The following is a 13,678-nucleotide window of genomic DNA, read 5'->3' as shown; positions in this document are numbered from 1 at the left end:
CTTGGGGGATATTTTCCAGTCCCGGGGACTCTACCCTAACTCTTGATGGCCTTAGTTTTCAGTAAAATGGTCACAGGTAACAGGAGCGCACGCTCGGTGTCGAGCTTCTAGGCCGAAATGTAGCCCCAGTTCATTTTAAGACTGAAAGAGTAAACGAAACTGCCGTACGCCTATCGTAATTTTAAGAAAGTATGGCTCAATTTGCCGAAACTTGGAGGATAGCTTCCAGTCTCGAGGATTCTAAACTATCTCCTGATGGACTTAGTTCTTAGTGAAATGGACACAGGTCAAAGGAGAGCACGCTCGGTGTCGAGCTTGTAGAACCGAAATATAGCCCCACTTCATTTTCGGAGTAAACGAGTAGCCGAAACCGCCTTAGGCGCATCGTGATTTTGAGCATCTTTGGCTCGATTTGCCGGAATTCGGGGAATATTTTCCAGTCCCGAGGACTCTATGTTAACTGCTGATGAACTTAGTTTTCAGTGATATCTACAGAGGCAAAAGGAGCGCACGCTCGGTGTTGAGCTTGTCGGCCGAAATATAGCCCCACTTCATTTTAAGACTGAAAGAGTAGCCGAGACCGCCTTCCGCGCATCGTGATTTTGAGCAACTTTGGCTCGATCTGCCAGAATTTGGGAAATATTTTCCAGTCCCAAGGACTCTAAACTAACTCCTGATGGCCTAAGATGTCAGTGAAATGGACACAGGTAAAATTAGCCCACGTCCGGTCTCGACCTTCTAAGTCGAAATATAGCCCCCCTTAGTTTTAAGACTGAAAGAGTAGCCGAGACCGCCTTACGCGCATCGTGATTTTGAGCAACTTTGGCTCGATCTGCCAGAATTTGGGAAATATTTTCCAGTCCCAAGGACTCTAAACTAACTCCTGATGGCCTAAGATGTCAGTGAAATTGACACAGGTAAAATTAGCCCACGTCCGGCCTCGACCTTCTAAGTCGAAATATAGTCCCCCTTAATTTTAAGACTGGAAGAGTAGCCGAGACCGCCTTACGCGCATCGTGATTTTGGGCCACTGTTGCTCGATTTCCCGCAAGTTGGCGAATAATTTAAAGTCCCGCGGACGCTAAACTAACTCCCGATGACCTTGGTTTGCAGTTTAATGAACACAGCAAAACATTCTGAACGCTCACCTTCGAGCTTCAGTGCCGCAATATAGCCCTACTTAAATTTAAGACTGAAAGAATAACCGAGAGCCCGTTACGCGCATCGTAATTTTCATCAAACTTCGGCGCCATTTCCTGGAACTTGGAGAATATTTTCCAGTTCCGGGGACTCTAAACTAACTCCTGATTGCCTTGGTTTGCAGTCAAATGGACACAGCAAAACTTTTTGAACGCTCACTTTCGAGCTTGTGGGCCTAAATATAGCCACACTTCACTTTAAGACTGAAACAGTAGCCGAGACCGCGTTACGCGCATCGTGATTTTGAGCAACTTCTGCTCGCTTTCCTGGAACTTGGGGAATATTTTCCAGTCCCGGGGACTCTAAACTAACTGCTGATGGCCATGGTTTGCAGTGAAATTCACACAGCACAAGTTTTTGAACGAACACTTTCGAGCTTTTAGGCCAAAATATAGTCCCACATAACTTACCACTTAAAGAGTAGCCGAGACCGGCGTGCGCGCATCGTGATTTTGACCAACTTCAGGTCGATATTCCGGAACTTGGGGGATATTTTCCAGTCCCAGGGACTCTAAACTAGCTCTTGATAGCCTTGGTTTGCAGTGAAATGGAGACAGCAAAACTTTTTGAACGCTAACCTTCAAGCTTCTGGGCCGAAATATAGCCCACTTTACTTTAATACTGAAAAAGTAGCCGAGACCGCCTTACGCCCATCGTGATTTTGACAAACTTCGAATGGATTTCCCGGAGCTTGGGGGATATTTTCCAGTCCCTTGGACGCTAAACTAGGTGCCGATGGCCTTGTTTTGCAGTGAAATGGACACAGCAAAGCTTTTTGGACGCTCACTTTCGAGCTTGTGGGCCGAAATATAGCCATACTTCACTTTAAGACTGAAACAGTAGCCGAGACCACGTTTCGCGCATCGTGATTTTGATCAACTTCGGCTCGATTTCCCGGAACTTGCGAAATATTTTCCAGTCCCGGGGACTCTAAACTAACTCGTGCTGGTCTTGGTTTGCAGTGAAACGGAAACAGAAAAAGTTTTTGAACGCATACTTTCGAGCTTCTGGACCGAAATAGAACCCCACTTCACTTGAAGACTGAAAGAGTAGCCGAGACCGCCTTACGTGCATCGTGATTTTGAGCAACTTCGGCTCGATTTGCCGGAACTAAGGGGATATATTCCAGTTCTGAGGACTCTAAACTAATTCCTTGTGGCCTTGGTTTGCAGTAAAATAGACCCAGCAAAAGTTTTTGAACGCTCAATGTCGAGCTTCTTGGCCAAAATATAGCCCCCCCTTACTTTAACACTGAAAAAGTAGCCGAGACCGCCTTACGTGCATCGTGATTTTGACAAACTTCGGGTTGATTTCCCGGAACTTGGGGCATATTTTCCAGTCCCGGGGACTCTCAACTAACTCCTGCTTGTCTTGATTTGCAGAGAAATTTACACAGCGAAAGTTTTTGAACGCTCACTCTCGAGCTTCTGAGCCGAAATACAGCCCCATTTTACTTTAAGACTGAAAGAGTAGGTGAGACCGTCTTGAGCGAATCGTGGTTTTGAGCAATTTCGCGTTTATTTCCCGAAACGTGGGGGATATATTCCAGTCAAAGGGACTCTACAGTCACTCCTGATGGCCTTGGTTTTCAGTGAAATGGACAGAGCACAACTTAGGAGCTTCTGGGCAGAAATATAGCCCCACTTTACTTTAAGACTGAAAGAGTAGATGAGACCGACTTACGCGCATCGTAATTTTGACGAACTTCCAATGGATTTCCCGGAACTTGGGGGATATTTTGCAGTCCCTTGGACGGTAAACTAAGTCCTGATGGCCTTGTTTTGAAGTCAAATGGACACAACAAAACTTTTTGAACGCTCACTTTCGAGCTTGTGGGCCGAAATATAGCCATACTTCACTTTAAGACTCAAACAGTAGCCGAGACCAGGTTTCGCGCATCGTGATTTTGATCAACTTCGGCTCGATTTCCCGGAACTTGCGAAATATTTTCCAGTCCCGGGGACTCTAAACTAACACGTGCTGGTCTTGGTTTGCAGTGAAACGGAAACAGAAAAAGTTTTTGAACGCATACTTTCGAGCTTCTGGACCGAAATAGAACCCCACTTCACTTGAAGACTGAAAGAGTAGCCGAGACCGCCTTACGTGCATCGTGATTTTGAGCAACTTCGGCTCGATTTGCCGGAACTAAGGGGATATATTCCAGTTCTGAGAACTCTAAACTAATTCCTGATGGCCTTGGTTTGCAGTAAAATAGACCCAGCAAAACTTTTTGAACGTTCACTTTCGGGCTTCTCGCCCGAAATATAGCCCCACTTCACTCTAAGACTGAAAGAGTAGCCGACACTACGTTACGCAAATCGTGATATTGACCAACTTCGGCTCGATTTCCCGGAAGTTGGGGGATATTTTCCAGTCCCGGGGACTCTAAACTAGCTTCTGATGGCTTTGGTTTGGAGTCAAATAAACACACGGAAACTTTTTGAACACTTACTTTCAAGCTCCTGGGCAGGAATAAAGCCTCACTTCACTTTAAGACTGAAACAGTAAGCGAGACAGCTTAACGCGCACCGTGATTTTGACCAACTTCGGCTAAATTTCCCTGAACTTGGGGGGATATTTTCCACTCCCAAAGACTCTTAAGCAACCCCTGATGGCCTTCGTTTGCATTGAAATGGATACAGCAAAACTTTTTGAAGCTCACTTTTGAGCTTCTGGGCCGAAATATAGCCCCACTTCACTTTAAGACTGAAAGACTAGCCAAGACCGTCTTGCGCGCATCGTGATTTTGAGCAACGTCTTGTCGATTTTCCGCAACTTGGGAAATATATTGCAGTCCCGGGGACTCTAAACTAACTCCTGATGGCCTTGGTTTGCAGTGAAATGTACACAGCAAATGTTTTGCAGCGCTCACTTTGGAGCTTCTGGGCCGAAATAGAGCCCCACTTCACTTTAAGACTGAAAGAGTAGCCGAGGCCGCCTTAGGCGCATCGTGATTTTGACCAACTTCGGCTTGAGTTGCCAGATTTTAAAAGATATTTTCCACTCCCGGGGACTCTAAACTAACTCATGATGGTCTTGGTTTTCAGTGAAATTGAGAGAGCAAAACTTTTTGAACGCTCACTTTCGAGCTTCTGGACCGAAATATAGCCCTACTTCACTTTCAGACTCAAAGAGTAGCCGAGACCGCCTTACGCGAATCGTTATTTTGACCAACTTCGTCTCGATTTGGCGGAACTTGGAGGATATTTTCCAGTTCCGGGGACTGTAAACTACTTCCTGAGGGCCTTGCTTTGCAGTGAAATGGGCACAGCATAACTTTTTGAACGCTCACTTTCGAGCTTCTGGGCCAAAATATACAGCCACGTCACTTTAAGACTAAAAGAGTAGCCGAGACTGCTTTACACGCATCGTGATTTTCACAAACTTCGGCTCGATTTCCCGGAACTTGGGGGATATTTTGATGTCCCGGAGACTGTAAACTATCTCCTGATGTGGCTTGGTTCGCGGTGAAATGGACGCAGCAAAACTTTTTGAACTTTCACTTTCGAGCTTCTGGGCCGAAATATAGTTCGAGTTGAGAATAAAGTAAAGTATAGCCGAGACCGCCTTACGTGCATAGTGATTTTGACCAACTTTGGCTCGATTTCCCAGGAAATGGGGAATATTTACCGGTACCGGGGACTCTAAAGTAACTCCTGATTGCCTTGGTTTGCATTGAAATGGAGAGAGCAAAACTTTTTCAACGCTCCCCTTCGGGCTTCTGAGCCGAAATATAGCCCCACTTCATTTTAAGACTGAAAGAGTAGCCGAGACCGTCTTACGCGCATCGTGATTTTGACCAACTTCGGCTGGATTTCCCGAAACTTCGGGGATATATTCAAGTTCCAAGGACTCTAAACTAACCGCTGATGGCCTTGGTCTGCAGTGAAATGGACACAGCCAATTTTTTTGAACGCATACTTTCGAAATTCTGGGCCGAAATATAGCCCCACTTCACTTTAAGACTGAAATAGTAGCCGAGACCGCCTTAGACGCATCGTGATTTTGACCAACTTCGGCTTGAGTTGCCACAACTTAAGGGATATTTTTTCGTCCCGCGAACTCTAAACTAACTCATGATGGCCTTGGTTTTCAGTTAAATTGAGAGAGCAAAACTCTTTCAACGCTCACTTTCGAGCTTCTGGGCCGAAATATACAGCCACGTCACTTTAAGACTAAAAGAGTAGCCGAGACTGCTTTACGCGCACCGTGATTTTCACAAACTTCGGCTGGATTTCCCGGGACTTGGGGGATATTTTGATGTCCCGGACACTGTAAACAATCTGCTGATGTGGCTTGGTTTGCGGTGAAATGGACACAGCAAAACTTTTTGAACTTTCACTTTCTAGCTTCTGGACCGAAATCCCCAGTTCACTTTAAGAATGAAAGAGTAGCCGAGACCACTTTAGGGGCATCGTGATTATGACCAACCTCGGCTCAATTTCCCGGACCTTGGGGCATATTTTCTTGTCCCAGGGACGCTAAACTAACTCCTGATGGCCTTGGTTTGCAGTGAAATGAACACAGCAAAACTTTTTTAACTTTCCCTTTCTAGCTTCTGGGCCGAAATATAGCCCCAGTTCACTTTAAGAATCAAAGAGTAGCCGAGACCGCCTTACGCGCATCGTGATTTTGACAAAATTCGGCTCGATTTCCCCGAACTTGGCCGATATTTTCCAGTCCCGAAGAGTCTAAACTAACTCCCGATGGCCTTGGTTTGCAGTGAAATGAACACAGCAAAACTTTTTGAACTTTCACTTTCTATCTTCTCGGCCGAAATATAGCCCCAGTTCACTTTAAGAATCAAAGAGTAGCCGAGACCGCCTTACGCGCATCGTGATTTTGACAAAATTCGGCTCGATTTCCCCGAACTTGGCCGATATTTTCCAGTCCCCAGCAGTCTAAACTAACTCCTGATGGCCTTGGTTTGCAGTGAAATGAACAAGGTAACACTTTTTCAACGCTTACTTTCGAGCTTCTGGGATGAAATATAGCCTCACTTCACTTTAAGACTGAAAGAGTAGGCGAGACCGCCTTACGCGCATCGTGATTTTGAGCCACTTCCGCTCGATTTTCTAGAATTTTGGCGATATTTTCAAGTCCCTGGGACTCTAAACTAACTCCTGATGGCCTTGGTTTGATGTGAAATGGACGCAGGAAAACTTTTTGAACGCTCAGTTTCGAGCTTCTGGGCCGAAATACAACCGTACTTCACTTTAAGACTGAAATAGTAGCCGAGACCTCCTTACGAGCATCGTGATTTTGACCCAGTTCAGCTCGATTTCCCGGAACTTGGGGGATATTTTCCATCCGGGAGACTTTAAACTAACTCCTGATGGCCTTGGTTTGCAGTTAAATGCACAAAGCGTAACCTTTTAAAGGTTCACTTTCGAGCTTCTGGGCCGAAATATAGCCCCACTTTACTTTAAGACTGAAAGAGTAGCCGAGACCGTCTTACGCGCATCGTGATTTTGACCAACTTCCGTTGGATTTCCCGGAACTTCATGGATATATTGCAGTCCCGCGGACTCTAAACTAACTGCTGATGGCCTTGGTTTGCAGTGAAATGGACACAGCACATTTCTTTGAACGCTCACTTTCGAGCTTCTCGGCCGAAATATAGCCCTACTTCACTTTAAGACTGAAAGAGTAGCCGAGACCGCCTTACGCGCATCGTAATTTTGACCAACTTCGCCTGCATTTCCCGGAAGTTGGCGAATATTTTCAATTCCCAGGGAAGCTAAACTAACTTCCGACGGCCTTAGTTTGCAGTTAAATGGACACATCAAAACTTTTTGAACGCTCACTTTCGAGCTTATTGCTCGAAATATAGCCCGACTTAACTTTAAGACTGAAAGAGTAGCCGAGACCACCTTACGCGCATCGTGATTTTGGGATACTTCGGCTCGATTTCCCGGACATAGGGGCATATTTTCCAGTCCCGGGGACTCTAAACTAACTCGTGATGGCCTTGATTTCCAGTGAAATGGACACAGGACCACTTTTTGAACGTGCACTTTCGAGCTTCCTGGCCGAAATATAGCCCTACTTCTCTTTGAGACTGAAAGAGTAGGCGGGAGCGCCTTACGCGCATTGTGATTTTGAGGATCTTCGGCTCGATCTGGCGAAACTTGGGAGATATTTTCCAGTCCCAAAGTCTCTAAACTCACTCCTGATTGTCTAAGATGTGAGTGAAATAGACACAAAAATTTTTCAACCCTTACTTTCGAGCTTCTGGAGTTAAATCTAAGCCCACTTTACCTTAAGACTGAAAGAGTAGCCGAGACCCCCTTAAGCGCATGGTGATTTTGACTAACTTCGAGTGGATTTCCCGTAACTTGGGGGATATTTCCAGTTCCTTTGACGCTAAACTAAGTCGTGATGGCCTTGTTTTGCAGTGAAATGGACACAGCAAAACTTTTTAAACACTCAGTTTCGAGGTTCTGGGCCGAAATATTGCCCCAATTAACTTTAAGACTGAAAGAGTAGCCGAGACCGCCGTACGCGCGTCGTGATTTTGACCAACTTCGGTTAAATTTCCCGGAACTTGGGGGATATTTTCCAGTCCCAGGGACTCTAAACTAAGCCCCGATCACAACGCGCGTACGGCGGTCTCGGCCACTCTTTCAGTCTTAAAGTGAAGTGGGGCAATATTTCGGCCCAAAAGCTCGAAACTGGGTGTTTGAAAAGTTTTGCTGTGTCAATTTCACTGCAAACCAAGGCCATCAGGAGATAGTTTAGAGACCCAGGGAGGGGAAAATATCCCGTAAGTGCCGAAAAGTCGGGACAAAGTTTGCAAAATAAATAAGCGCGTAAGGCCGTCTCGGCTACTCTTTTAGTGTTAAAATTAAGTGGGGCTCTATTTCGGCCCAGAAGCTCCAAAGTAAGGGTTCAAAAAAATTTGCTGTGTCCATTTCACTGGAAACCAAGGCCATCAGGGGTTAGTTTAGTGTTCCCGGGACTGGAATATATCCCCCAGGTTCCGGCAAATCGAGTCGAGGTTAGTCAAAATCACGATTTGCGTAAGACAGACTCGGCTACTCTTACTCTTAAAAAGAAGTGGGGCTATATTTCGGCCCAGAAGCTCGAAGGTGAGTCTTCACAACGTTTTGCTCTGTCAGTTTCAATGCAAAGCAAGGCGATCAGGAGTTAGTTTAGAGTCCCCGGGACTGGAAAATATCCCCCAAGTTCCGGGATATCGATCCAAAGTTGGTCAAAATCACGATGCGCGAAACGCGATCTCGGCTATTGTTTCAGTCTTAAAGTGAAGTGGGGCTATATTTCGGGGCAGAAGCTCGAAAGTGACTGTTTAAAAAGTTACGCTTCGTGAATGTAACTGCAAACAAAGGCCATCAGGAGTTAGTTTAAAGTCTCCCGGACTGGAAAATATCCCCCAAGTTCCGGGAAATCGAGCTAAAGTTGGTCAAAATCACGATGCCAGTAAAGCGGTCTCCGCTACTCTTTCAGTCTTAAAGTGAAGTGGGGCTATATTTCGGCCCAGAAGCTGCAAAGTGATCGTTAAAAAAGTTATGCTCTGTGCATGTCACTGCAAACCAAGGCCATCAGGAGTTAGTTTAGAGTCCCCCGCACTGGAAAATATCCCCCAAGTTCCGGGAAATATAGCTGAACTTGGTCAAAACCACGATGCGCGTAAGGCGGTCTCGGCTACTATTTCAGGGTTAAAGTGAAGTGGGCTTCTATTTAAGCCCACAAGCTAGAGGGTGAGTGTTAAAAAAGTTCTGCTCTGTCCATTTCTCCGAAAACCAAGGCCATAAGGAGTTAATTTAGAGCTCGCGGGACTCGAATATATCCGCCAAGCTCGGGGAAATCGACCCGAAGTTCGTCAAAATCACGATTCGCGCAAGACGGTTTCGGCTACTCTTTCAGTCTTAAAGTAAAGTGGGCTATATTTCGGGCCAGAAGCTCGAAAGTGAGCGTTCAAAAAGTTTCGCTGTGTCTATTTCAATGCAAACCAAGACGATCAGGAGTTAGTTTAGAGTCTCCGGGACTGGAAAATATCCCCCAAATTCCGGGAAATCGAGCCGAAGCTGGTCAAAATCACGATGCGCGCAAGGCGGCCTCAGCTATTCTTTCAATCTTAAAGTGAAGTTAGGCTATATTTTAGGCCAGAAGCTCGAAGATAAGCGTTCAAAAAGTTTTGCTGTGTCCATTTCACTGCAAACCAAGGCCATCAGGAATAAGTTTAGAGTCCACAGAACTGGAAAATATTCCCTAATTTCCGGCAAATCGAGCCGAAGTTGGTCAAAATCACGATGTGCGTAAGGCGGACTCGGCTCATCTTTCACTTTTCAAGTGAAGTGGGGCTATATTTGGGCCTAGAAGCTCGAAACTTTGCTTTCGTAATGAGGGTAAGACGTATTTATAGAAGCTGCCTGCTCTTAGCCATTTTAGTGCTTTTAAGATGCTCGGTTACGGAATACAAGTACTTGGCAGATGGTCTAAGCCAAAAAGGTCATGTGTGGGAAAGTTTCAAGACTCAAGACCATTTATCCACTCAGGAAATACGGAATTTTACTTCTGGACTACAAGCGACTTGGTGGTTTCAAGGTGACGGAATTTCGTACAAAGAAAATTTTCTTGATTTCGCTTTGTACTCAAGCAATGATGTATTGTTTACAACGCGCATACCACACGGCTGGATGGATAATTACGCAATCACTGATAATCTTCTACACAGGTATTTACCAAAGCGGCATAGGATGAAAAGACACAAAAGACCATGTTTTTATTATCCCAACAGCTCCGCCGCTTTCAACATGGAATTAATTGGCGATCTGACATTCAAGCTAAATCCCGGGCCTTCTGTGAACAGAACAATACCGGTCATTGTTTCATCGCAAGCCGAACGTAGCCATGCATCACGGCCCACCACTGTGTCACACAACGTCACCCTTGGCTCCAAAAATTGCTGCTCCAGAGGAGTGAATTGGCACAATCTTACCAGCATAAGATGCTCAAACAAAAATCTGCAGAATAGTATTATACCAATCGACTTCTGTTTATTGAACACTAGATCGATCAACAAGAAGGAACTTGCGATAAAAGATTATGCAGTCGGCAATAACGTGGATATTTTTGCAGTGACTGAGACATGGCTGCGCAATAATGAAAACTATAATTTTTCAATTACTGAAGTTTGTCCAACCGGATACCGCTTCTACCATGTTCCACGGAAAAACTCACGAGGGGGAGGAGTTGGTCTCCTAATAAAGAAACAAATGAAAGTCACGAAACAAACCCAGACAAATTTCAGCTCCTTCGAATACCTGGACATTGTGACGACATGCTCCACTGGTTCTATAAGAATTGTAACTATCCATAGACCGCCTCCATCCAAGGGAAATCAATTAAATTGTTCTCTATTCTTTGAAGAATTTTGCACCCTCGCAGAACAGTTCGTTGTTTCCCCTGGCAACCTTCTAATAGTGGGTGACTTCAATTATCACATGGATAAAATCAGCAATTTGGAGACTGTAAAATTTAACAAGATCTTAGAATCGCTCAGTCTAGTCCAGCATGTAAATGGACCCACCCATAAGAAAGGCCACACCTTAGACCTGATCATAACTAGGGCCGAGGACGAGCTAGTTACTAGCGTTGAAATACGCGATCCAATGCTGTCCGATCACTCTGCTGTACACTGCAAGCTACGCCTAAAGAAACCACCTCTGGAACGAATGGAAATTAGTTATCGTAAACTGCGCTCGGTAAATATGGTCAGTTTTAATGACGACCTAAAGCAATCTGACCTCCTGACAACCAACGCCTTTGATCTTATGGATCTCACTGAAAAATACGAAAATACTCTGACGGAAATACTTCAAAGGCATGCACCTTTAAAACGACGCATGATAACTCTCCGTCCATCAGCACCATGGTACCATGAGGGTATTAGTAACGCCAAGAGAAAACGTCGAAGGCTGGAGCGCCACTGGCGATCGTCGAGACTGTGCGTCGACAGACAGATGTTTGTCGACCAGTGCCAGGTAGTGAACAAAATGCTAAGGGACGCAAAGGCTTCATACTATTCATCTATTATTTCAGAGAATGCATCAGATCCAAAAATACTTTTCAACGCAGTCGACAAGCTATTACACCGCAGAGTAGATGGACGCTATCCGACCGCACCCTCAACGTTTGTGCTTACGAACAATTATGCCGACTTTTTTGACAAGAAGATAGCATCCATAAGAACGGAGCTATCCAAAGAAGTGACTTCTGGTACCCAGTCCTGCGAAGCATACAAACAGCCATGTCAAGCCGAATTCACAGAGTTCAGGGTGATGTCAGAAAGAGAGATTGAAAGTTTTGTGGACAAAATCGGTAAAAAATCCTCTGATCTTGACCCTATACCGGCTTCTATTCTTAAGGAATGTAAATCAACTATTCTACCGGTGTTAACTAACATCGTTAACATGTCTCTCCAATCAGCATCTATGCCCGCTGCACTGAAAGAAGCAATGATCAAACCGAAGCTGAAGAAGGACAACCTGGACTCTGAGGATTATTCAAACTTTAGACCTATCTCAAATCTGAAGGTTGTATCTAAGATAATTGAAAAGGCAGTATCTTGTCAATTGAGCGACTATCTACGCAATAATGATCTAGAGGAATCAGACTGCTCTCCTGAGGGTGCAAAATGACATTCTCTGTGAGATAGATAATCAGAAATGCGTTATCCTGCTACTGTTGGACATGTCTGCGGCGTTTGATACCGTCGACCATAAACTGCTACTAGAAAGAATGGAAAAACGCTACGGCGTGAAAGGAAATGCGCTAAAATGGTTTCGATCCTATCTTCAAGACCGAAAACAGTTTGTGATGATTGACGGAACCAAGTCAGAGATGAAAGAACTTCGCTACGGTGTTCCCCAGGGATCCGTTTAGGGCCAATCCTGTATTTGTTATACACATCGCCCATCGGGGACATCATCAAACGGCACGGACTTAACTACCATCTATACGCTGATGACACCCAGCTCTACCTCTCATTTAAGCTCAACTACGCCGAACAACCTGGTTCTATAGCTAAAATAGGAGCATGTGTTTCTGAGATCGACTCGTGGATGGTGTGCAATAAGCTGAAACTAAACAGAGGAAAGACGGAGCTTTTGATCTTGAGCGCACCACATCGTCCACCCCCATTAATAGACCACGTCGATGTGTCTGGTGAACAGATCGAGCCATCTACTTCTGCAAAGAACATTGGAGTCATCTTTGATGAGTACATGTCACTGGAAAAGCATGTTACCAGTACCTGCAAGGCCTGTTTCTTCCATCTTAGAAACATTAGCAGGATAAGAGTCTGTCTATCTCTAGCAGACACTGAAAAGTTAGTACATGCATTCATCACTTCCAAACTAGATAACGCCAACTCGCTTCTATATGGACTACCAAAATTTTTGATAGATCGTCTACAAAATGTCCAGAATGCTGCGGCTCGCGCTGTTACCAGAACAAGGAAATACGATCATATCAAGCCGGTTTTAAAGCAGCTACACTGGCTTCCAATAAGCCAGCGCATCAATTATAATATTTTACTTTTAACCTATAAAGCGCTCAACGGCCAGGCCCCTAATTACATTACTGAGCTGCTAGAGCCTTATGTACCAAGCAGAAATCTTCGATCCTCCTCCAAAAACCTGTTGAAAGTACCACCTGTCAAGTTAATAGGCTATGGTCATAGGTGTTTCTCTTTTGTAGCACCTAGCCTATGGAACTCTCTTCCGAACAATATAAGAGGGAGCGGCTCGCTATCAGATTTTAAGACTTGTATAAAGACATATCTTTTTAACAAATTTTCTAGCTAGACTTTTGGTTAGTTAGTTAATTAGTAGATTAGATAGTTTAGCTAGTTAGTTAGTCAGTCACTTAGTTAAGTTAGTCAGTTTTTACTTAAAGGTTTTAATGATTCCTAGTTTTACTTTCATTTTTACAGCTTAGCTATTTTATTTGTTAGTAATTTTTTATCACTGATGTAAATTTTTAATGTAAATTTTATTTTTAATAACATTTTTTACTGTAAAGCGCCATGAGCCCTGGATATGGCGCTATGCAAATCTATTATTATTATTATTCAAAAAGTTTGGCTGTTTCAATCTCACTGCAAAACAAGGCCATCCGGACTTAGTTTAGAATCCCCGGGACTAGAAAATATCCCCCAAGTCCCGCGAAATCAAGCCGAAGATGGTCAAAATCACGATGCGCGTAAGGCGGTCTCGGCTACTCTTTAAGTCTTAAAGTGAAGTGGGGCTATGTTTCGGCCCAGAAGCTCGAAAGGAAGCGTTCAAAAAGTTTTCCTGTGTCCATTTCACTGCAAACCCAGCCCATCAGGAGTTAGTTTAGAGTCCCCGGGACTGGAATATATCCCCCAAGTTCCGGGAAATCGAGCCAAATTTGGTCAAAATCACCATGCGCGTAAGCCGGTCTCGGCTACTCTATCAGTCTTAAAGTAAAG

General features: G+C 44.6%; 1 protein-coding gene across 1 annotated transcript; it reads left to right on the top strand.

Annotated features, from left to right (window-relative positions):
- Positions 1-9,563: 9,563 nt before the first annotated feature.
- Positions 9,564-11,864, top strand: LOC149109944 (uncharacterized). The gene has a single exon (XM_089291511.1). The coding sequence runs from the start codon at positions 9,564-9,566 to the stop codon at positions 11,862-11,864; it is 2,301 nt and encodes a 766-aa protein (XP_089147637.1).
- Positions 11,865-13,678: the final 1,814 nt, after the last annotated feature.

Source organism: Orbicella faveolata, unplaced genomic scaffold (assembly GCF_042242905.1).
Source record: "Orbicella faveolata isolate gen_17 unplaced genomic scaffold, um_ofav_v1 contig_24, whole genome shotgun sequence".
NCBI lineage: Eukaryota > Metazoa > Cnidaria > Anthozoa > Scleractinia > Merulinidae > Orbicella > Orbicella faveolata.
This window is presented reverse-complemented; position numbering and strand designations above follow the sequence as displayed.

What these genes read in the sequence shown, in the direction of transcription:
- LOC149109944 (XM_089291511.1), top strand. Translation starts at nt 9,564, where the DNA reads ATGAGGGTAAGACGTATTTATAGAAGCTGCCTGCTCTTAGCCATTTTA.